At 38.6% G+C, this 24,589-nt stretch overlaps 1 protein-coding gene across 4 annotated transcripts in view; it reads left to right on the plus strand.

Annotated features, from left to right (window-relative positions):
* LRRC28 (leucine rich repeat containing 28) overlaps window positions 1-24,589 on the plus strand; it is a 181,207-nt gene that overhangs the window by 107,609 nt on the left and 49,009 nt on the right. For 3 of the 4 annotated variants that reach the window (XM_053223621.1, XM_027067956.2, XM_027067958.2), the window contains one exon: window positions 13,993-14,199. The exons of the other annotated variant lie outside the window; for it this stretch is intronic. In XM_053223621.1, the coding sequence (XP_053079596.1) occupies window positions 13,993-14,199 (207 nt within the window). The remainder of the gene's footprint in view (window positions 1-13,992; window positions 14,200-24,589) is intronic. 4 annotated transcript variants of the gene reach the window in all.

Here is a 24,589-nt window from a genome sequence, read left to right on the forward strand (position 1 = left end):
TTTATACCCAGAATAATTATTCTGCTTCTTTCTAATGTCCAGAGAATCAATATATAGGATTTTTAAAATTTTGCCTTAATATACATTTTATTTTTAACTTTTAGAAAGAATTTTGTTTTTGAAAATAATGTGTCACTGTTTTTATTTTTTATTTTAACATACACAGAAATTTACCCTTTGGTTGTGTCACCACCACCATCATCAAACACAGACAAAATCCCAGTTATTCCCTGAGATTCTCCTGTGCCCCTTGTACACCAGCCTTCATCCATCCTGTAGGACCTGTGTACTTTTATAAGTTTCATTATTTATTTTCTTCTGTTTGCTTTGGGTTTAGTTTTCACTTCTTTTTCTCATTTCTTAAGGTGGAAGTTTAGGTAAGGAGTTTGAAACTTTCTTTTCTAATATAGTCATTTAAGGCATTAAATTTTACACTAAGCACTTCCTTAACTGTATCCCATAAATTCTGATATGTTGCACCCTTTTCATTTCATCAAAATATTTTGTAATTTTCCTTATAATTTCTTTTATTTGTGGGTTGTTTAGAAGAGTGTTGTTTAAATTTCCAAATAATGGGAATTTCTCAGACTTCTTCCTGGTACTGATTTCTAACTTAATTTCATTTTGTTTACAGAACATACTTTGTATGATTTCAACACCTTTAAATTTTTAAAAAAAATTTTTTTTGATGTTTATTTTTGAGAGAGAGAGAGCATCAGCAGGGGAGGGGCAGAGAGAGAGGGAGACACAGAATCCAAAGCAGGCTCCAGTCTCTGAGCTGTCTGCATACAGCCTGATGTGGAGGTTGAACCCACAAACTGTGAGATCATGACCTGGGCTGAAGTTGGACGCTTAACCTACTGAGCCAGCCAGGTGCTCCTCATTTCAATACCTTTAAATATGAGACTTGTTTTTTGGTTGAGTGAATGGTCTTTACTGGAGAATGTACCATGTATACCTGAAAAGAAGGTATATTCTACTGTAGTGTTGTGTAAATGTCAAATTAGGTCTATGGGGTTGATAGTGTAGTATAAGTTTTATGCATCCTTGTTTACATTCTGTCTAGATATTCTATCAGTTATTGAATAATGTATTAGAAGCTCTACTTTTCCTTTCTGTTCTGTCAGTTTTTGCTTTATGTATGTTTGGGTCTTTAGAGTCTATGTACTTATAAATTGTTATACATTCCAGAAGGACTAATCGTTTTATTGTCATGAAATGTTCCTATTTGTCTCTTAATAATATTTTTGCTTTAATGTCTATTTTTTCTGATATGAATATAGCTAGTCTATTTCTCTTCTTGTTTTTTGCATGGTTTATGTTTTTTTGCATCTGTTTTACTTTCAGCCTATTTGTAAAGTTAAATCTACAGTGTGCTTCTTAAAGACAACATGGTGTTTCTTAGACCATCTGACATTCTTGTTAGATTGGGTTTTGTTTGTTGACATTCACTGTAATTGTTGATAAGGATGTGTTTACATCATACATTTTGCTATTCGTATTCTACACAACTCATATCTATTATGTTCCTCTGTATCTCCTATATTGCCTTCTATTGACATTTTTTCATTTTTATTTGAGGTATAATTGCCATATAACATTATATTAGTTTCAAGTGTACAACATAATTATTTGATATTTGTGTATACTGCAAAATGATCACTGCAATAAGCCTAGTTAACATCCATCACTATAGTTATAAAAATTTTTTTTCTTGTGTTGAGGACTTTTAAGATTTATTCTCTTACCAACTTCCTTTTTTTTTTAAGTGTTTATTTATTTTTGAGAGAGAGAAAGAGACAGAGTGTGAGCAGGGGAGGGACTAAGAGAGAGGGAGACCCAGAATCCTAAGCAGGCTCCAGGCTCTGAGCTGTCAGCACAGCTGACACTCTGCGTGTGGCACTGGAACTCATGAACCGCGAGATCATGACCTGAGCTGAAGTCAGATGCTTAACCAACTGAGCCATCCAGGCACCCCATCTCTCTTACCAACTTTCAAATATGCAATATAGTATTACTAACTATAGTCATGAATACAGTACATTAAATCTGTATGACTTTATTTTATAACTGGAAATTTATACCTTTTGACCCCCTTCTCCTATTTTGCCTGTCTGACCCCCACCCCCAGCAACCACTGTTCTGTTTTCTGTATCTATGAGCTTTTTTTTTTTATTTTTTTTATGTTTATTTATTTTTGAGACAGAGACAGAGCATGAACGGAGGAGGGGCAGAGAGAGAGGGAGACACAGAATCTGAAGCAGGCTCCAGGCTCTGAGCCATCAGCCCAGAGCCTGACACGGGGCTCAAACTCACGGACCACGAGATCGTGACCTGAGCTGAAGTCGGACGCTTAACCGACTGAGCCACCTAAGTGCCCCTATGAGCTTTTTTTTTTAAGTTTCCACATATAAGTGGTATCATATGGTATTTGTCTCTCCCTTACTTATTTCACTTAGCATAATGCCCTCAAAGTCTATCATGTTGTCACAAATGGCAAGATTTCATTCTTTTTTATGGCTGAATAATATTCCATTACACATTTTCTTTATCCATTCATCCATCAATGGGTACTTAGGTTGTTTCTATATCTTGGCTATCACTGAAGTGAACAAGGAGGTGCATATATCCTTTTGAGTACATTTTTCTTTGGATAAATGTATTTGGATACATTTATTTATTTGGATAAAAGTATTTGGATAAATACTCAGAAGTGGAATTGCTAGTTCTATGGTAGTTCTATTTTTAATTTTTTGAGGAACCTCCATGCTATTTTCCATAGTAGCTGCACCAATTTATATTCTCAGCAACAATGCATGAGAGAGTCCCTTTTACTCCACATCCTCTCCAACACTTGTTATTTCTTGTCTTTTTTTATAATAGCCAATCTAACATATCAGATGATATCACATTTGTGGTTTTGATTTGCATTTCCCTGATGATTAGTGATGCTAAGCATGTTTTCATGCGTCTGCTGTCTTATCTGTATGTCTTCTTTGGAAAAATGTTTGTTCAAATCTGCCCATTTTTAAATTACATTGGGTCTTTTTTTTGCTGTTGAGTTGTAGGAGTTACTTATTTGAGACATTAACCCCTTATCAGATATATAATTTAGAAATATTTTTTTCCCATTCATTAGGTTGCTTATTCATTCTGTTGATGGTTTCCTTTGCTGTGCAGAAGTTTTTTAGTTTGATGTAGTCCCACTTAGCTATTTTTGCTTTGGTTGCCTTCGCTTTTGGTGTCAGATTAAAAAAAAAATCATCACCAGGACTGATACGAAGGAGCTTACTGCCTGTTTTTTTCTAGGAGTATGGTTTCAGGTCTTACATTCTTTAATCCATTTTGAGTTTATTTTTCTGTATGGTGTAAGATAGTTGCCCACTTTCGTTCTTTTAAATGTGGCTGTCCAGTTTTCTCAACACCATTTATTGAAGATACTTCTGTCCCCATTGTCTGTTCTTGACTCCTTTGTTGTAAATTAATTGACCACATATGCATGGGTTTACTTCTGGGCTCTCTGTTCTGTTCCATGGATTTTTATGTCTATTTTATGCCAATATCATGCTTTTTGATTACTATCATTTGTAATATAGTTTGAAACCAGGGGGTGTGATACCTCCAACTTTGTTCTTTTTCAAGAATGCTCTGGCTATTTGGGGTTTTGTAGTTCCATACAAGTTTCAGGATTATATGTTCTATTTCTGTGAAGGATGGCATTGATATGGCATTGATAGGGTTTCCATTGAATCTGTAGATTGCTTTGGGTAGTATGGACATTTTAACAGTAGTCTTTAAATTCATGAGCACAGTATATCTTTCTATTTATTTGTATCTTCCTCAGTTTCTTTCATCAGTGTCTTATAGTTTTCAATGTACAGGTCTTTCACCTCCTTTGTTCAATTTATTTCTAGTTTTTTTTTTCTTTTTGATGCAATTGGAAATGGAACTGTTTTTTAAATTTCTCTTTCTGATAGTTCATTATTAGTGTATTAAAATGCAACAGATTTTTATATATTGATTTTGTAAGCTATAACTTTATTGAATTTGTTTATTAGTTTAACAGTTTTTTGGTAGAGTCATTAGAATGTTCTCTATATAATGTCATCTGAAGTAGTGACAGTTGTATTTCTTTCTTTCCACTTGGGATGCTTTTTTGTTTCTTTTTCTTGCTTAATCGATCTTACTAGGATTTCCAATACTATGTTAAAAAAGTGTTAAGAGTGGGCATTCTTGTCTTTTCCTCATCTTAGAGGAAAAGCTTTCAGCTTTTCACCATTGAGTATGATGTTAGCTGTGGGCATCATATATGACCTTTAATATGTTGAGGTAAATTTCCTCTGTGCCCTGTTTTTTGAAGGTTTTTATTATGAAAGTGTTGAATTTTATCAAATGCTTTTTCTGCATCTATTGAGATGATCATATGATTTTTATCCTTTATTTTGTTAATGTGGTGTTATTACATTGATTTGAGGATATTGAACCATCCTTACATCCCTGGGATTAGTGCCCATTTGATCATGGTATATGATCCTTTTATGTATTGTTGAACTCAGTTTGCTAATATTTTGTTGAGAATTTTTGTGTTGTTTTTCAGGAATATTGGCTAGTAATTTTCTTTTCTTGGAGCATTTCTGGTTTGGGTATCAAGGTAATGCTGGCCCCATAAAATGAGTTTTGAAGTGCTCTCTCCTCTTCTGTTCTTTGGAAGAGTTTGAGAAGGATTGCTGTTAATTTTTCTTGGAATATTTGGTAGAATTCATCAGGAAAGCCATCTGGTCCTGAACCTTTGTTGGGATGTTTTTGATTATTGATTCAATCTCCTTACTAGTAAATGGTCTGTTCAGATCTTTTGTTTTTTCATGATTCATTCTTGGTAGGTTGTATTTTTCTAGGAATTTATCCATTTCTTCTAAATTGTCACATTTATTGGTATATTATTGTTCTTAGTAGTCTCTTGTGATCCTTTGTATTTTTGTGGTATCAGTTGTAAGCCTCCTCTTTTATTTCTGATCTTATTTGAGTCCTCTTGTTTTTTCTTGGTTGAGTCTACCTAAAGGTTTGCCCATTTTGTTTATTGTTTCAAAGAACCAGTTCTTAGTTTCATTAATCTTTTCTATTTCTTTTATTTGTGCTCTGATCTTTATTATTTCCTTGTTTCTATTAACTTTGGGCTTTATTTGTTTTTCTTTTTCTAGTTCCTTAAGATATAAAATTAAATTGCTGGAGTTTTTCTGGTTTCTTGATGTTGGAATTTTTTTTGCTATGAATATCCCTCTTAGAACTGCTTTTGCTGTACCTCATATAAGTTTCAGTATATTTTATTTCCATTTTCATTTGTCTCAAGGCTTTTTAAAAATTTTTCTCTTGATTTCTTCTTTGGCTCATTGGTTTTTCAGTAGCATGTTGTTTAATTTCCACATATTTGTGAATTTTCTAGTTTTCTTATAATTGATTTTTAGGTGTTTGTGTGTGTGTGTGTGTGTGTGTGTGTGTGTGTGTGTGTCACTGTCATCATACTTTCCTTCTTTGAACTTGTTATTTTTAGTTCTTTTTTTTATTTTTTAAAGTTAGTTCTAGCCCAGTGTGGGACTTGAACTCATAACCCCAAGATCAAGAGTCGCCTGCTCTACCAACTAAGCCAGCCAGGTGCCATTCTTTTTAGTTCTTTCAATATATTTATTATAGCTGGTTTGAAGTCATTGTCTGCTACATTCAACATCTGGATCCACTTAGAATCATTTTCTGTTTATTAATGTTTTCCTGTGTATGGGTTATATTTTCTTGTCTTATTGCATATTTTGTAATTTTTTTTAATTTTTTTTAACATTTATTTATTTTTGAGACAGAGAGAGACAGAGCATGAACGGGGGAGGGTCAGAGAGAGAGGGAGACACAGAATCCGAAACAGGCTCCAGGCTCTGAGTGGTCAGCACAGAGCCCGACGCGGGGCTCGAACTCACAGACCGCGAGATCATGACCTGAGCCGAAGTCGGACACTTAACCGACTGAGCCACCCAGGCGCCCCACATATTTTGTAATTTTTAGTGGACACTTTAAATAATGTAGTAACTCTGGATTCTGATTTTTTTTTTCCTACATGAGGATTATTGCTATTTCTGTGTACCAATTTGATATTCATAGTAATTTGCCTGGACTAAAAATATGAAATCCATTTCCCCTACAGTGTGTGACCACTTATTTCTCTGTGTTTTTTTTTCCTTCTTGTTTTAGTTTTAAGACTAACTTATTAGGATTTGATCTATGTAGCTTGGTGGTTGAACACCTTGAGCTAGTAAGACTTCTATTCTCTGTCAGTGGATCTGTGTGTGGATTCAGAAACCCATTTAACATTTAGGCAGTTTCCAGATGTACCCTATTATTTTCTGTTGGGTTCTCTCTTTTCTCCCATGTGCATGCTTGCAAATTCTCTGTAGACCTAGAATTTGTAAATCACTTGAACCCTGTATGGTCTTCCCTGTGTTTGCTCATGACTTCCTCTCAGCGTGGTATATGTGGAGAGTCTGTCAAATTTCTTCCTGTTTCATATCCCATACCTCCTTGTTAAATGGCCTATCTGCCCAATTTAGTGCTTGCCTCAACCAAGAACATCCCTCAGCCTCATAAAATCATTGGCCTCCCATGTTCATTTGTGACCAAGATTATGACAAATTATTAAGGACAGTAGGTTTTTCACTTTTCATTTCAAATCATGTCAGCCCCCTCCAGCAGTGAAACTGCTGGTTGTTTGTACTCTGCCCTGCCATATTAGAACTATTGTACCAACCAAGCTGGGTGGAGTGATAAGAGCCACCCCAAGCAAGCATCCCACATATTTCCACTCTTTTTATTGGAAGTGCTGTTGTTTTTCATGAATAAGTGCTTCTCCATTTGTTGAAAACTTTTGGTCAGTTTCCAGAGTACTGAAATGGTTGCTTTTGATAGTTTATAGTTACTTTTTTAGGAGAAGATTTGGCAACCTTCTCACTTCATCCTACTGGAAGGCCCAGCTTTTTTTTTTTCTTTTTGGTTGTTGTTTGCATGATACATGTTTTTATCACTTTATATTTAATCTTTGTATTTATATTTAAAATGGATTCCTTTTAGGGGCTCCTGGATAACTCAGTCAGTTGAGCATCCAACTCTTGATCTTGGCTCAGGTCATGATCCCAGGATCGTGGGATCAAGCCCCACGTTAGGCTCTGCACTGAGCATGGAGCCTGCTTTAGATTCTCTCTCCTCTCTCTCTGCCTCCCTCTTCCTCTACCCCTCTGCCTCACTCACACACTCTCTCTCTCTCTAAAACAAAAAAATAAATTAAAAAAATGGATTCCTTCTATACTAAGATCTTGTACTTCAATCCAATCCAGTAGTCTCTTTGAATTGGTGTCCTCATGATATTTGCTTTTTTTTTTTTTTTTTTAGTTTTTCATTTATTTCTTCTTTAATTTCCTGGTATTTAATTTCCTAGTATTTAATTTCCTAGTATTCTTTACTAGATATTCTTTAACCTCCACATAGTTTAGTTTTTTCTTGTGGTTGATTTCAAATTTCATAGCATTGTGATCTGAAAATATGCATGGTATGATCTTGATCTTTTTGTACTTGTTGAGGGCCAATTTTTTTTTAATATTTTATTTATTTTTGAGAGTGAGACAGAGCACGAGCAGGGGAGGGGCAGAGAGAATTGAGGACACAGAATCCAAAGCAGGCTCCAGGCTCTGAGCTGTCAGCACAGAGCCTGATGTGGGGCTCAAGCTCACAAACCACGAGATCATGACCTGAGCCAAAGTCGGCCACTTAACCAACTGAGGTTGAGGGCTAATTTTTGACCCAGTATGTGGTCTATTCTGGAGAATGTTTCTTTGTTTTTTGTTTTTGTTTTAGTTTTAAAATATAATTTATTGTCAAGTTAGCTAACATACAGCGTATACAGTGTGCTCTTTGGTTTTGGGAGTAGATTGCCGTGATTCATTGCTTACATACAACACCCAGTGCTCATCCCAAGAAGTGCCCATCATCCATTTTCTCAATGCCCATCACCCATTTTCCCCCTCCCCCTCCCATTAACCCTCAGTTTATTTTCTGTATTTAAGAGTCTCTTATGGTTTGCCTCCCTCTCTGTTTGAAACTATTTTTTCCCCTTTCCTTACCCAGTGACTGAGAATGTTTTGTGTGCGCTTGAAAAGAATGTATATTCTGTTGCTTTAGGATGAAATGTTCTGAATATATTTGTTAAGTCCATCCAGTCCACTGTGTCATTCAAAACCATTGTTTTCTTGTTGATTTTCTGCTTAGAAGATCAGTCCATTGCTGTAAGTGACGTGATAAGGCCTCCTAGTATTATGGTATTATTATCAATGAGTTCATGTTTATTACTAATTTATTTATATATTTGGGTACTCCAAAGTTGGGGGCATACATATTTACAACTGTTAGATCTTCTTGATGGATAACCCCCTTAAATGAGGATATAATGCCCTTATTTATCTCTTGTTACAGTCTTTGTTTTAAAATCTGGTTTGTTGGTTTTTTATTTAAGTAATCTCTACATCCCATGTGGTGCTTGAACTCACAACCCCAAGATCAAGAGTCATGTGCTCCTCTGACTGAGCCAGGCGCCCCTGGGCTATTTCCTTTTAATGTTATTATTGACCTCTTTAGATTTAGGCCTACCATTTTATTATTAGTTTCCTGTTTGTAACCTCTAGTTTTGTTTCTTTATTCCCTCTTTCCTGTCTTTCCTGTTGTTTAAATATGTTTTAGTATTCTATTTTAATTCATTTATTGGCTTTATAGGCTTCTCTCTTTTAAAATTTATTTTATTTTTGGCTTATTGCATTAGAAGTCACATTATACGTATCTTTCAAAATCTTTGTGGAAACTCCTTTTGCTTTCCTCCACTGACCTTTGTGTTATACTTATCAGAAGTAGTACATCTTCATACATTGAAAATCATACCAGATAATGCTTTGTTTTTTGCCTTCAGCAGTCATGCATATCTTAAAGAACTTAAAAGAAGAAAAGTAAGTAGTCTATTACTCAGTTATAATAACTCTTAAATTTGAAGGCATAATGGCTAAAACTTAGAAAATTTGATGAAAGACCTAAATTTATAGGTTTAAAAAGCACAGCTAAGGGGGCCTGGCTGGCTCCATTGGTAGAGCATGTAACTCTTGATCTTGGGGTCGTGAGTTCAAGTCCCAAATTGAGTGTCGAGTTTACTTAAAAAACTCAGCTATGACCGCAACTAGGATAAATCCAAAGAAAGTCATGTACAGATGTAGTCAGTCTGTTAATGACTAAAGTCAAAGAACACATCTTGAAAGTACTTAAAGAAATGATTCAGGTACCTGTGGGGTTTTCCTTGGACACCATGGAAGCTGGAGGACAGTGGAACATCTTTAAAGATGTACTGAGAGAAAAGAATGGCCAACCTAGAATTCTATATCTAATGAAAATAATCTTTAGGAAATTACAGTGATAATGATACTTCCAGATAAAGGAGAACTAAGAGAAGTTGTTGTCAGCATACCTGCTCTACAAGAAACACTAACTTTTTCAGTCTGACTGAACTGATAAAAGCAGGAATCTCAGATTTTCAGGAATGAAGGAAGAGCAGCAGAGTTACTTAAGAGCATCCTATTGTCCTGGCCTCAGTGTAATCTTCCGACTTGACCACATTTGCTAGATTTATGTTTGGCTGACAGTTGCCTAGTTTTTAGCTTGAGTCCACACTTACGATTCTGTTTCTTTATTTCTCCTGAAGTATTGCTATCCCCAGGCTTATTTCCTGTTTCTTTTGTTTAAGTTAGAATCTTAGGGGCACCTGGCTGGCTCAGTCAGTTAAGTGTCCCACTTCAGCTCAGGTCATGATCTCATGGTTCATGAGTTTGAGTCCCACATTGGGCTCTACACGGACAGCGCAAAGCCTGCCTTAGATTCTCTCTCTCTCTCTCTCTCTCCCTCTCTCCCTCTCTCCCTCTCTCCCTCTCTCCCTCTCTCCCTCTCTCCCTCTCTCTCTCAAAATAAATACATAAACTTAAAAAAATGTTAAATTCTCAGATTTTTTTGTTTGACTCCATTACTTCCTAAAAATGTATTTTCCGTCGGCTGAGCTTAAGCAAGTATATTTTTTAATCAATTATTGAAGTTAAGATAACCATGTGTAGTCTTAGATTTGTGTCCTGGTATAAAATGGTCATGAAAATCAGGCTTAATTGAGTCTGCCTAGAAGCTATTTAATTTTATTTCTCTTCCTCACATACTTTCATAGTATGACAAAATAATTTTCCAAACACATTATACATAGTACTCAACTCAGTACTTCAGTTGAAATAATAGTTTGAGTTTTTTGCAACAGTTTGAAAGGCCTAAATAATAAGCTACTAAGAATAACGTCCTTTTGTTGTATTTGTTCATTTAATATATGCAGTCCTGCATGTTTCAGATTTAATAAAATGCTTTTTATTCATCTCATATAGGAAGTAAGAAATGTCAGCTTTTCGTATCCTTCCAGTTCCTTAGTCCTTTGACCTTTGGTACTGACAGTATTGTGTTTCCCTTTTTTTTTTTGTCAGAAATGTTATTAATTTTAGTATCTGAAATATGTGTGCATGTCTGCAAAAGCAGAGTATAAATATTGATCTGTTACCACTGTAAAAAGTAAATCATCACGTTATGGAAAATTTTAAATCATAATCACGTATTATTTCCCCATCTCACAATACAATAAGGCAATGATGAATCAAAATGGTGGATAATTGCAAGCCTTCGTAATTTTTGCAGCCACATCAAAATACTTTTTTACAACTTTAATTATTTTGGAAATAATGATTAAAATAATTTATTTTGCTTGCTCCCATGTGATTTTTGATAGATTTTTCAAATTTCTTTAAATACATGGTTTAATAGATGCTCCAATTCAAAAGTATTGGTATAATTTTAGTCTTTTCATAAAAAATAAAGTTTTTGACTTTGGCATCACCATACTTAGAGTGTAGTAATCTAGAAACGCTAAAATTATCCTTGACCAGTTTTTATTTCACTATTTTCTGTTTCTAATCAAGCATACTTGATGCTTTTCTTAAAATGTTTCTGGAATTCTTTGAATTTGTCACGCTGCCTCTGTTCTCATCAAATGTCTACTTGTTTTCTCAGCCTAGAATCTCTTTCCATTCCATTGCTTTTTATATATCCATCATTCTAGTTTTTTCAAAAGAGTGCTGTTCATCTTCAAGAATCTTCAGGAAATGTCGTGTTCTCACTACAGTAAACCAAGCTTCTCTACCCACTATTCATTACTACTCATGCCTCCATGAAGCCTTTCGCATTGAACTTATTTCCTACTCTTCTCCCACAGATATTTGTTAGGTTCCAAATAGCCCATTGTGTGTGCTGTATTTGTTATTTCACTTCCATGCCTTTCCAGATCTTTCAGTCCCACCCCCGCCCCCTGCTGGGAATGCTATATCCATTTTTCTTTTCACCTATTCAAGTTGTTGTCTCCTCCAGGCTTTGCAAAAGCTTCTCCAGCCCCTCATCTACCTCCTCTTTCTCTGACCTCCTATCATGCATTGTCTTTTATACGTAATGCAATTCTCAGTGGTGGAGACCTGGTCTCTTTTTTCTCTGGCGCCTTGCCCCGTGGTGTGTAGCTGATTGGTTGTATTTCCATCCCATTTCACTCCTATAATCACTTTATAAAGTGATGTCAGGATAGCTTCTTGGTGTTATTTATTCAATTCTAGAACATAATGATTCTTCCCTCAACTTCCTCACCCCATACTACCCAAATCAGAAGCATTTTTTGGTGTGAATTAGGTAGGTAGAGAGGCAGATATACCTAAATGAAATGCTGTGCTAATGGAACCAAGAATGAAATTGACTCCTGTGTGCACCAGTTTGGTTCAAATAGAACAAAACTCCAATTAAGCATCACACACTGTTCCCTGAATCCTCCCTGCCCTTTTGCAAATGCATGCGTTGTCCAGTATTAGGGAAATTGTGGAATAAAGTATGAATTCCCTAGCATAAATCCCTTGTAATATAAAAATAACTAGAAATTAATACATTTTGTACTAGTACTATTTTTTATTAAAAATAGTTACTAAAAATACTCCAGGTAGCCGTCTCTAACAAAGACTGACCAACTTTTTCCGTAAATGGCAAGATAGTAAATATTTTTAAGCTTTGCAGGCCACATACGGTCTCTGCCATGTATTCTTTTTTGCCTTTGTTGGGTTTTTCTTGCCACCTTTTATTATTTATCTTTCTATCTATCTATTTATTTATTGAGAAAGAGAAAGAGAGAGCAGGAGAGCGAGCACATGCAAGTAGGGGAGGGACAGAGGCAGGAGGGAGAGAATCCCAAGTAGTCTCCATGCTGAGCACAGAGCCCGATTGTGGGGCTCAATCCCATGACCCTGGGATCATGATTGTAGCTGAATATAAGAATCAGACACTTAACAGACTAAGCCACCCAAGCACCCCAGTCACCTTTTAAAAATATAAAAACTTGGGCGCCTGGGTGGCTTAATCCATTAAGCATCCAACTCTTGAATTTGGCTCAGATCATGATCCCAGGGTTGTGGGATTGAGTCCCACATTGGGCTCTGCACTGAGCATGGAGCCTGCTTAAGATTCTCTCTCTCTCTCTCTCTCTCTCTCTCTCTCTCTCTCTCTGCCCCTTTCCCTCTGTTGGTGTTCTCTCTGTGTCTAAAATTAAAAAAATAATAATAAAAACAAAATGTAGAAGCCAGTTTTAGCTTGCAAGCAGTACAGAAGTGCACCATGGGCCAGAGTTTGCTGATGAGCCCTAGTTTGCCAACCCCTGGTCTGTAGCAGTAAGAAAAGGTAATCTGTATAACTGGGCATCCAAGAGGGTAGAAGACTTTCTGTCCAGTAGAGAAGACATTGCTAATACTAACCCTAGCCCTGAACAAACTGGGATGTGCCCAATGGGGTGCAGTAAAGTAGCAGGAAACCTTAGCAGGTAAGCAGGAAACCTTACCCTGAGAGGACTGACTCCTGGAACAGGGTCAGGGTTAGAGAAGGCCAAGAGATGGCCGCTGAGGTCTTCAACTTGGAAGTTCATGATGAGGAAGAAGTAGACTTGCCCTACACAGGGCTTCCTGTAGAGGCTTGAGTGGATTGTGCTGTCCTGATGGAATAAATGTCCTTTCCTTAGAGATTGCTTAGCAGAACTTACCCTGCCCAGAGAGGCTTGGGGGTGGTTTTAACTGAGAAGGACAAAGTACCTTGTAACAACCTCCCAACCTTCAGACTTGGCATGATTGTACTCCCCATGGAACAGATTACAATTATGGGTATTGACAATGAGGGCATATTGAAGTAAATGGAAGGACTTCATTTGGGTGGAATTAAAGTAAATCTTCATAGGATGTGTACACCTTGAGTGGGTTTGTAATAAAGAACCACATGCTTGGACAATATCTAAAAATGTTACCTACCGATAATTTAATCTTATTATATTCTTCACCATGGTGAAAATTTCCACAAGACATCCTAATTTTTTGTCCAAAAGTTTTTCTGTTTAGTTCATATGAACAAGATACGCTCCCTGGGATACTATATATTTTTAAGTCTCCTACTGTTTACTTAGATAGAAGTCACAAAAGTAGCAAAGTCACTTCACCTTGAAGTGACTGTAACTGTTCTTTTCCCACACTAGCAACAACTTTCGATTTCATCAAGAAGCAGAAGCCCTAGTGACAGACTTCTGGCTCATGTTCACTACCTTGTATCTCTCCCCTTTCCAAGCTAGCCCTCTTTTCCATTAAGAAAAAAACGTTGGCAGGCTAATTTAAAGACACCTACCTCTGTTGGATTATTTGCATACTTCAGCATTCATGTTTCTGGAAATCATGGCAGCTACTGATTTTATTTGTTTGAACTGTTACAGTATTGATTCATTTTATTCACTTAATTTAATCAGAATGCGATTTATCTTAATTTTGATTTTGGTTGTAGAGGTTGGCGATTTGAAGGAGCTGCAGACACTAGACATTTCTACCAATCGTTTGCTAACTTTACCCGAGAGGCTTCACCTGTGCCTTTCTCTGCAGTACCTCACTGTGGACCGAAATCGTCTATGGTGTGTGCCCCGTCATCTCTGCCAGCTGCCCAGCCTCAATGAGCTCTCCATGGCTGGAAACCGTCTTGCATTTTTGCCACTTGGTAAGTGATCATGTTTGGATGGCAAAGCAAAAAAGCCAAAGAATAGGATGGAAAGCCTTTGCTTCCTTGACGAGTAAGGATAAGGTGGTTTCCTTCATTCTGTTCGCCTTGAATATTGCCTCTCTGAATCCATTTTTGTAGTGAACAAAGCATCATTCATTCCCAGTTGACCAAAAATGTTTATTTCAGGTAGGGACCTCATATTTGATAACAAATCTGTGCTGAAATGTTGTTTAGACACAAAACGTATGTGACAGGAGAGGATTTGCTCTGAAAAAGGAATTAAAACATATGTGTTTGTATTATACATTTAAGGCCATAAAATTAACAGAGGATATTGAGCAATCTGGAAGGATAGCTACTGGTACAAAGATACCTGTTTAGATGTTGAATTCAATGTAAAACAATGTGTATTGGATTAGAATGATTAGAATTGCCAGACTACACAATTTTTAAAACTTTAAAATTGCCTGAACTGCCTGCTGCGCTGGAAATGTCACACTGGCTAACAAATAATATATGATGCACTCTAGATTTCTGTAGCTGGCCCATTTTAATATTACAATACATTTATTTGCACTGAGAATTGTATTTTGTTAGCTTGTAAGAAACAAAGTTGCCATTTAAAAAAAAATTAAAATATGAGCCCCCATAGAACCCTAAGCCACCACAGTAAGCCTCCTATGATCTTACTCATAAAAGCATTTTTTATAATGAATAATTTATGCCTCATGGCAGTGGAGTATATCATTTACTAGCCCCTGAAAGGAAATATTGCCACCATAATACAGTACATGGGGCACCTGGGTGGCTCAGTTGGTTAAGCATACGACTTCAGCTCAGGTCACGATCTCAGTGTTCATGAGTTTGAGCCCTGCATTGGGTTCTGTGCTGACAGTTCAGAGCCTGGAGCCTGCTTCAGATTCTGTGTGTCCCTTTCTCTCTGCCCCTTTCTCACTTGCTCTCTGTCTCTCTCTGTCTCAAAAATAAATAAACATTTAAAAATAATAATAAAAAAATACAGTATACATACTATTTTCAATTAAAAATAACTGGGAAACATGAAAATCAATTTGAATAATAACATAATTATCCACTTTAAGAAGATTACTTTTCCATAAATATAAATAAATTCTATACTTAGAAAATTAATAAGATGAAATAAAGCCATTTCAGAAGCCAGTTACATTTCTAAGAAATCAGAGCTTTCTTTCAAGTGAGAAAAATATCACAGGGCTCTCGGGTGGCTCAGTTGGTTGAACGTCTGACTCTTGATTTCAGCTCAGGTCATGATCTCACAGTTGTGAGATTGAGCCCTGTGTTGGGCTCTATGCTGACAGTATAGAGCCTGCTTGGGGTTCTCTCTCTCCCTCTCCCTCTCCCCTGCTCATTCTTTCTCTCTCTTTCTCTCTTTCTCAAAATAAACTTAAATCAAGTGAGGGGGCACCTGGGTGGCTTAGTCTCATGGTTCATGAGATCGGCACTGACGGTGCAGAGCCTGCTTGGGGTTCTCTCTCTCTCCCTCTCTCTCTGCCCCTCCCCTGCTCACAGTGTGTCTGTCTCTCTCAAAATAAATAAATAAACTTAAAACAATTTTTTTTAAAAAATCAAGTGAGAAAAATACTAAATATAAGGAGATTAAAAAACTAAATGTACCTGCTGCATGAACCACAGGTTATAAAACAATTACAGTGGTCAAGTACCAAGCTACAAATCCAAAAATCCGAGTTCTAACCTGGTACCACCACTCCATGGTGCATGACCTGGAGTAAATCACTGAAACTTTTCTGAGCTTCATTTACCGTATCTGTAAACCAGAAATAATAGCATTTATCCTGTTTACTTTAGAGTTATTTTGAAGTTGAGTAAGATAGTTCATGTATAAGAGCTATAAAGTGGTATACAAATGCAGATGACTCAAAAGAGAAGGTACAACTTGTAGATTACCATATCCTGCCTTTTAAAAGTTCTGTCCTCAGGAGCCTGGGTGGCTCAGTTGCTTGGGCATCTGACTCTTGATCTCAGCCCAGGTCTTGATCTCAGGGTCGTGAATTCAAGCCCTGTGTTAGGTTTCACACTGAGCGGGAAGCCTTCTTTAAAGAAAAATAAAAACAAAAGTTTTGTCCTCCTTCTCATATCAAGACCCTTTGTAGTAACCACCCGGACTTGTATTTACCACTTCCTAAGAGCTGCTGCCTATACCAACGCTAACTCCCTACCAAGTGATTGCTAGGACGGTAGGGTCAGTGCTGATAAATGAATTGAGGAAAGGAGTGTGGGAGGGAAGTGAAGGATGTGATGATTTGATTTGTGTGGTGTCGAACATCAGCCCTCGGGGTAAAGGTGGAAATTCCATTAGAAGCAACCATGGTTTGACTGTCCGGTGTAACCAGAAACAGATTAGCTTGTTAAATCTGAAGTTGCCCATACTATTGTTGGTAGGATTATTATTACTGTCATTGTTACCACTGACCACATATATAAGGAGTGTTTCCATGAGTAATGCTACTGCAAGTATTTGTAAGAACAATCATGTATTGAATTAGGGATTCTGTTAGGCACGGTACAGAGGCTCTCTAATTTAATTATTACAGAACCTATTGTTCTGTTATACAAAACCTATTGACAACTTAACTTTACAGATGAGGAAATTGAGGTTCAGAGAAGTTAAGTCACCCACCCAGAATCAGCTAGTGAGCTAGTGAGAGACAGAATTGAGTTGCAAACTCTGTCTGATTCTCATCTCCACATTCTTTCCACTTTGACAAGCTATCTCCACATTCCAGGCATGATCCCTCTGCTAGGGGACTTCACTTGGGAATATGGCCACTTCCAATGCCAAATTTGGGCAGCTATTTTGGACTCATACACTCCTATGGAAATGCTAGCGGGCCCTATTCAGTCTCTGTCTATTTGCTGCCAGAAGGTGTACCTTTGTCTCACCTGCCCACTCTGGACATCAACCGGGTGCTCCCAGTTACTTGTTTCTAATCTGTCTTTAGCAGATCCTGTAGTAAGAAGAATCTTCAGCTTAGGCCAAAGACCAGAGTTTATCTAGCTCTCCGTTGGTGTTAGCCACTCTTCTTACTTTGCCTGGCCCCTCCCACCTCGGTGGAGTTCTTGATTCCTTCATTTTGAAGTTGTGCTGCTAACAACTTGATTTCCTTGTCGTCTTCTTTCTTCCATCACATATGCTTTGTCTCAAGTCTGAACCATTCACCCAACAACTGGCCCCATCCTGCCTCTGGCTCTGATCTGCAGCCCTGTTTTCATGTCTGATACCAGAGGTACACTGATGAGAATGCCATCCAGCTCTGGACCCCTGATTCAGCCTAGAAGCCCGTATACAATTGGACTTTTTAAACTAAATGAAATCTTGTTTACCAGTCTTTAGCCTTTGGGGGCCTTCTCAAGTGCAGCCAGTCTCCTTTGTCTTGCCTGTTCTACCTTGCTCACTGAGGCTCGTCCAACCATGGCACCTTATTATGCTGGTCATTTGCCACTCATTCTTACCTGTCGTTTTAGCAGTGGCACAGCCAAACGTGTGTTGTGGTGGTGGCAGTGGTGTTGGGTGTTGGGATAAAAGAGAAGCCAAGGGACCTTGACCACTGTGAGTGTTTGTGGTGCCGAGGAGTGGCGCTGTCTGTCAGGCTGCACGTTACAGCAGCGGATGGCAGGAGTGGCAGTGGCTGGTACACGGTGATAGAAGTGGTCGTTGGGTAGAAGACACAGTCCACTAAACACTGCCTGGCTGCTTTTCTGCTTTGGCAACTCAGTTAGTTATTTACTGGCGCATCTTCTTCGTGCGCCCTGGTGAACGCTGGCCTGGGTAAGGAAGTGGGCGTCTGTTCGTCAGCACTCAGGGTTCAGCGGTGAGTAGAGCCTTGCAGATTAATTTCTGTCTCTGGGTTTCTCATCACCCCCAAAACCTTGGCCCTGCGTTCAGAGAGGCTTCCTCTGTGCACTGGTCGATAGGGTGTCAGAGAGTGTGAGAGGCAGGCGGATCTGCCCTGGGCTCTGAGGAGGGTCCCTCCCAACAGTCGAGGTGACCGCAAGTCTCAAGCCTGGAGCCACGGACAGCCCAGGAGACGGAAGCAGTTTCACATTCCCCTGGGCGCCATCCCGGCTCACAAGGCTCACGGCCCTGGCGGGACACAGGCCTGTGGTAGGTAGGTTTGCTTTTGCCATAGGAAGATGTAGGAGCAAGAGGAGGAGGCTGCAAATTGTCCGAAGAAAGAGACAGGCTGCCTGAAGCAGTGCTCCGCCCTGGTCTCAGACTGAGTCTCTGAGAACAGCTGAAATAAAGGGTTGGGAAGCACGGGTGGCCTTTCTATCTTGTTGTATTGGGTGAATCTTCATAAAGAAGTGGGTGAGACGACCAGAGAGGGCTTTGGGAGTTTGGAGACAGGGTCATCTGTGAAGGTGAGGACGTTGAATCCGAGAGAAAAATCAGCCCTTTTCTCCATCTTGTTTGTGGGTTTTGTGGGGGAGGGGGAGTTGTTTTCTTTTCTGGCTTGTTTTTTAATACGGTGAAGGTGGCGTTGGAAAGGGAATTCAGTTGAGTCTTTCAGAGAAAAATAATTAAATCCGTAGCTGTCCTTCCGTGGTGTTTGTGTACTTGCTACCTTTTTTTGAACTCCTTTCTCATAAACCAAAGCTGTCTAGGGGCGCCTGGGTGGTTCGGTTGGTTAAGCATTCGACTTTGGCTCAGGTCATGATCTCCCAGTTCGTGAGTTCAAGCCTCGCATCAGGCTCTGTGTTGACAGCTCAGAGCCTGGAGTCTGCTTTGGGTCCAGTGTCTCCCTCTCTCTCTCTCTCTCTCTCTCTGTCCCTCCTCTACTCATGCTGTGTGTGTCTCTCTCTCAAAGATAAATAAACATTACAAAAAAATTTAAACCAAAGCTGTCTAATGGCAAGAACCATCAAGGACAGAGTCCGATGAAGCATGCAGCTGCTGGCACTGCCTTTCCTCAGAGAACGGAACTTCTCTTGGAGACTTAGCTAATAAGGACGCCTCTTTACAATAGTTAGGAGATACTATGTGGGGACACACACACACACACACACACACACACACACACAACCAAAGTTTTCAAATATGCGTCTCTTGTGTCTAAATGTGATTCTGCAGGCACAGTACAGGAACTTGAAGACTTAAGAAACAGGTGCTAGAATATCTCTGCCTGCGATTGGAAGTAGGAATCTTATTTTGGGGAGTTACTTACTGAATTCAGTTGCTTGCCAAAGAAGGTTGACTTAGAAGAAAAGCGATTTTTTATGGGGCCTCTTAAAAGAATGTCATGTTTCAGCCTCTTCAAAAAGCAACTATAGAAGGTGTATGTTGGTTGACGTAAATCACTTGTAATGCTAGTAAACCATACCATTCTTGGAGTACATTCTTTTTAAGATGAACAGATGTGTCAAGAAAGAAAGATGCTCCTATTCTAACTATACCATAATAATGGTAATTGAGTGACAGATTGGTCTACTAACAGAAGCTTTTTCCACAGTGGTTACTATCAGTGAGAACAGGGAAATGAAAGCTATGATGTTCACTAGAGAACTTGAAATGTATTTGTTGATTTAATAGAGTTCTGTACACTAGCTAGCTCCTAGAGTTGTGACTCATCTCTGGGCTTTTGAAAGTAGGAAAATACAAAGGAAAGGGTTTCTGCCCCCCTCCCCCACCTTAGGCTTTTTTTTTTTTTTTTAAACCAGGTGTACCTGGTTTCTCTTGCATAATGAATAAGCCTGATTATTCAGTAATGTTCACAGCTTATTTAATGATGAATAATAGATATATGTACCATGAGGTTGCCCATGCACAAACTGGCTGTGGAAGGGCATCCTTTAGCAAGCCCCTAGGAAGTGCTGTGTCATCTAAACTCAATGTCAGTCACTTCTGTAGTTTAAGGAAACAAGAGAACAAAAGTTGCACCCACCTTAGCAGGTGGAACTTTCAACTATTTGAAAGCAACCAACGAATTCTTTTTTTTTTTTAATGTTTATATACTTTTGAGAGAGAGAGAGAGCGAGAGAGACAGAGAAACAGAGTGTGACCAGAGGGAGGGGCAGAGAGAGAGAGAGAGGGAGACACAGAATCTGAAGCAGGCTCCAGGCTCCACTCTGTCAGCACAGAGCTCTGTTGTGGGGCTCGAACTCACAAACCACGAGATCATGACCTGAACCAACTGAGCCACCCAGGCACTCCAACAACCAACAAATTCTTAACTAAGAACATTTGGCAGATGAGTCTGAGATTTATAGAATATTCTAGTACATAAACTACCATGGAGTGAACCCAAACCTTAGAGAATAACTTCCTACTAACAGGAAATTATGTGGGTTTCTAAACCAGTCCCAGAGCCATTCCTTCTAGGAGATTCTAGTAGTGCAGTGTTTATGTTCTCAGGAAGAGTTACTCTGTGTGCCACAGACGTGCTGTGAGGTAGGCGACCACTCCATTACTGCTATGGAATAATCAGAGACATTGAGCATGACTTTGATAAGGAGGTAAAACTGGCCCTTTTATCACATAACAGGAGATCACTCCAGTTTTCTGTAGAAGTTGTAGTTGTTTTTTCCTTTATAGGAATTGGATACCTCGTATAGAAATAAAAACATTTATGTCAAGTATGGTGCCATTTTAGAAAGTAGCTTCTAGGCATTTTCAAAACTTACACTGAAATCCCTTCTCTCATTGCAAATGGCATATAAAAGACACAAATCTGTTAACTGTGCTTTTTTTCCCATTGGTTCTTGTGCTTGTTCGCTCTGTATCAGCTTAGAAAGTCCACAAAAGAATGTTTCCTGTTTTTTAAGAAAATATTTACGTCCACGCAGTGAAACTACTCAAACTTCAAACCAGTATGGAAACCACTTAATAATTCTGTAATCTCAGACTTAGAGATGAATGTAAACTGCACTCTGCTGAACCATGAATGTATTTGATCTGCAGCTTGAAGAACTACTGCCTTGAGGTCATTGTTTAATGGGAATTATTTCCAAAGTTTTTAGCCTTAAATCAGTTTCACTGCTTAGAAGGTTTGTTAGTACAGACCAGCAGTCCCTGAGTTTGGAATTAGCCCTGTGTTTGAGTAGAAGTTATGATGACTGCTTTCCAAGGAGAGACCCAAGCATGCCTCTAATATCATGTTCTGTGGGGATTGTTGGGTATGTCTCTAATCAAAGGCATAGTGAAACAGGAGAAAAGGGTTTGAAAACAAGGCTCAAAAACTAGTAATGGAAAAAAATGAGAGAGAATTATTCTGTCAGTTAAAGTCCATGCAGACTTTGTTTCAGGAATAAAGTTATTATAAGTCTTGTATTTCTTCGAGAAAGTAGATATTCAGTGCTCTTTTTTGAGCTCTATCTTTTTTACAAGGATTAGTAACAAAAAATATGTATTCATCTTTGTGCTGCTTACTCATCTGATCCCTTTCCGCTGTCTTAATGATACCTCTGCTTTGTTTTTCTTGTATCACAGTAAGCCTTTGCTCTTGCCTTAAGGTTTTCTTGAGGAGTGAATATGATTGTTGAACATGGCTTCTGCAGCATGGGCCACACACTGACTGTACTGTGCTAATGTGTGAAGAGTTCACCTAGTGTAGGTGAGCTTTAAATGAACAACTGTGTGTGTTTCTCTAAGTTTTGAAATAGGACTTGGGGATAGGAAAGTGACTAAATATGAAAAAGCTAGCCCTGTTTTCTTAAATACGAGTTAAAAAAAAAGAGCAGCTGCTCATTCTTTAAAAGGTACAGATGTGACAGTGTTACAATAGCCATACGACCCAAAGCAGTCTACAGGTTCAGTACAATTCCTATCAAAATACCAATGGCATTTTTTCACAGGACTAGAAGAAAATAATCCTAAAATTTGTATGAAACCACAGAAGACCCCAAATAGCCAAAGCAATTCCTGAGAAAGAAGAACAATGTGGGAAGTATCATTTCAAGCTGTGTCATAAAGCTATAATAATCAAAACAGTATGGCGCTGGCATAAAAACAGACACAGAGATCAATGGAACAGAATAGAGAGACCAGAAATAAACCCACACTTACATGGTTAATTAATTTCCGACAAAGTGGGCAAGAACATCCGGTGGGGAAAAGACAGTCTCTTCAAGAAATGGTGTTGGAAAAACTGGACAGCAAAATGCAAAGGAATGAAACTGGGTCACTTTCTTACACCATGTATGAAAATCAACTCAGAATGGATTAAAGACTTAGATATGAGACCTAAAAGCATAAAACACCTAGAAGGAAACACAGGCAGGTGACCTCTTTGACATCAGTCTTAGTGATATTTTTTTGGATCTGTCTCCTCAGGCAAGGGCAACAAGAGTGAAAATAAATGGGATTATATTCAAACTAAAAAGCTTTTGCACAGTGAAGGAAACCAGCAACAAAATGAAAAGGCAACCTACTGAATGAGAGTAGTTGCAAATTACATATCCGATAAGGGGCTGACATCCAAATTTATAAAGAACTCATAAAACTCAGTATCAAAAAAATAAACAAACTGATTAAAAAATGGACAGAGGACCTGAATAGACATTTTTCCAAAGAAGACATCCAGATGGCCAACAGGCACATGAAAAGATGCTCAACATCACTAACCAGCAGGGAAATGCAAATCAAAGCCACAATTTGATATATCACCTCACACCTGTCAGAATAGCTGATGTCAAAAAGACAAGAAGTAAGTATTTGGTGAGGATGTAAGAAAAGGGAACCCTGTGCACTGTGGTGAGAATATAAGCTGGTGCAGCCACTCTGGCTTCACCAGTATGGTGGTTCCTCAGAAAATGAAAAATAGAACTAGTTTACAACCCAGCAGTTCCACTTCCAGGTATTTATCCAATGAAAACAAAACCAGTAGTTCAAAAAGACACATGTACCTTTAAAAAGGCATGTACTCTTATGTTCACTGCAGCACGTTTACTAGCTATTGTAAATAGCTATGATATGGGAGCCATCTAAATGTCCATTGATAGATGAATGGATAAGGAAGACGCAGTATGTAAAAACAATGGAATGTTAGTCATCAAAACATGAAATCTTGCTACGTACGACAATGTGAAAGGACCCTGAAGGCATTATGGGAAGTGAAATACTGAATGACTTCACTTTCGTGTGGAATCTAAAACACAAAAATTAACCATCTAATGAATGTATAAACTATGAGTTTTGTCCATAAATACGAGGAACATAGATAGCTAGAGAGAATAAACAAACTAATGGATGCCAGAGTAGAGAGGGTGGAGAGTTGGACAAAATAGGTGAAGGGAATTAAGAGGTACGTACGGTCTTCTAGTCCTGAAATAAATGTCACACAGCAATGTAATGTGCAGTATAGGGAATATAGTAAAAAAGATACTGATGTGAAGTTTTTTAGAAAAAGTAGTAGTAGGAAGACTAGATCTTTGACCAGAATCTTTGCCAGCAAAGTTTTTGTGAATTTGGTTTTGGAACTTGGAGTTTTTAAAATGGTGACAAGAATGGGCGTTAGTAGGGAAAACTGGAAGATGTTGTCAGTGGACTGTAAAGCAAAAATCTGGAGCTTCTATCAGTCATAGTTTTCAATAAAGTTCTTCAACTTTGGGGGGCAGAAAAAAAACAGGTATAAGTCCAGCTGGGCAACAGCTCAGGAGATAACAGAGTGAAGACACTGCTCTCCACGCTGGCTGCCATGGCGATGACTGTTGTAGGGGCCCTGTTGGGCTCAGTCGGTTGAGTGTCTGACTTCAGCTCAGCTCAAGGTCTCACAGTTTGTGAGTTTGAGCCCCACTTGGGGCTTGCTCCTGCCAGCACAGAGGAGCCTGCTTTGGATCCTCTGTCCACCCCTCTCCCCGCCCCTCTCCCGCTCATGCACGCGCTCTCTTTCTCTCTCTCAAAAATAAACAAACATTAAAAATTAAAATAAAAAGACACGCTGTTGTAATTCCTGAGTCTGCTGGACAGTCAGCATGAAGTCTCCTTCTCTGGCATCTTCTCTGAGGGAATTCTTGGCATTTCTTGAAATTACTGCTGTAAATCTGTAAGTCAGAACTACTCTACCAGTTATCAGGTCTTTTAAAGGAAGCAAAGGGATATTTTGTTCATCGTGTGTCTGCCTGGCAGTGTCTTGACATCACACCTGGATGCCTGGGCACAGTGCCATCCTCTGGCACCCACAGCACCCAGGCGGCTTCCTAGGTAGTATCACCTCCTACGTTATGTGGGAGTTCCCTGCTTATATGGAAATAATGTGTTTAGGGAGGCTGTCTAACTAATACCATGGTGAACCAGGCCAGCACGCTTTTAAATTCCACCTCTGCCATGTAATTGCTGTGTGATCTTGGGCTTAGAAAGACTGTTTGATTTGTCTAACTCTCAGGAACAGGGTAA

This window comes from Acinonyx jubatus, chromosome B3 (genome assembly GCF_027475565.1).
Source record: "Acinonyx jubatus isolate Ajub_Pintada_27869175 chromosome B3, VMU_Ajub_asm_v1.0, whole genome shotgun sequence".
Taxonomy (NCBI): domain Eukaryota; kingdom Metazoa; phylum Chordata; class Mammalia; order Carnivora; family Felidae; genus Acinonyx; species Acinonyx jubatus.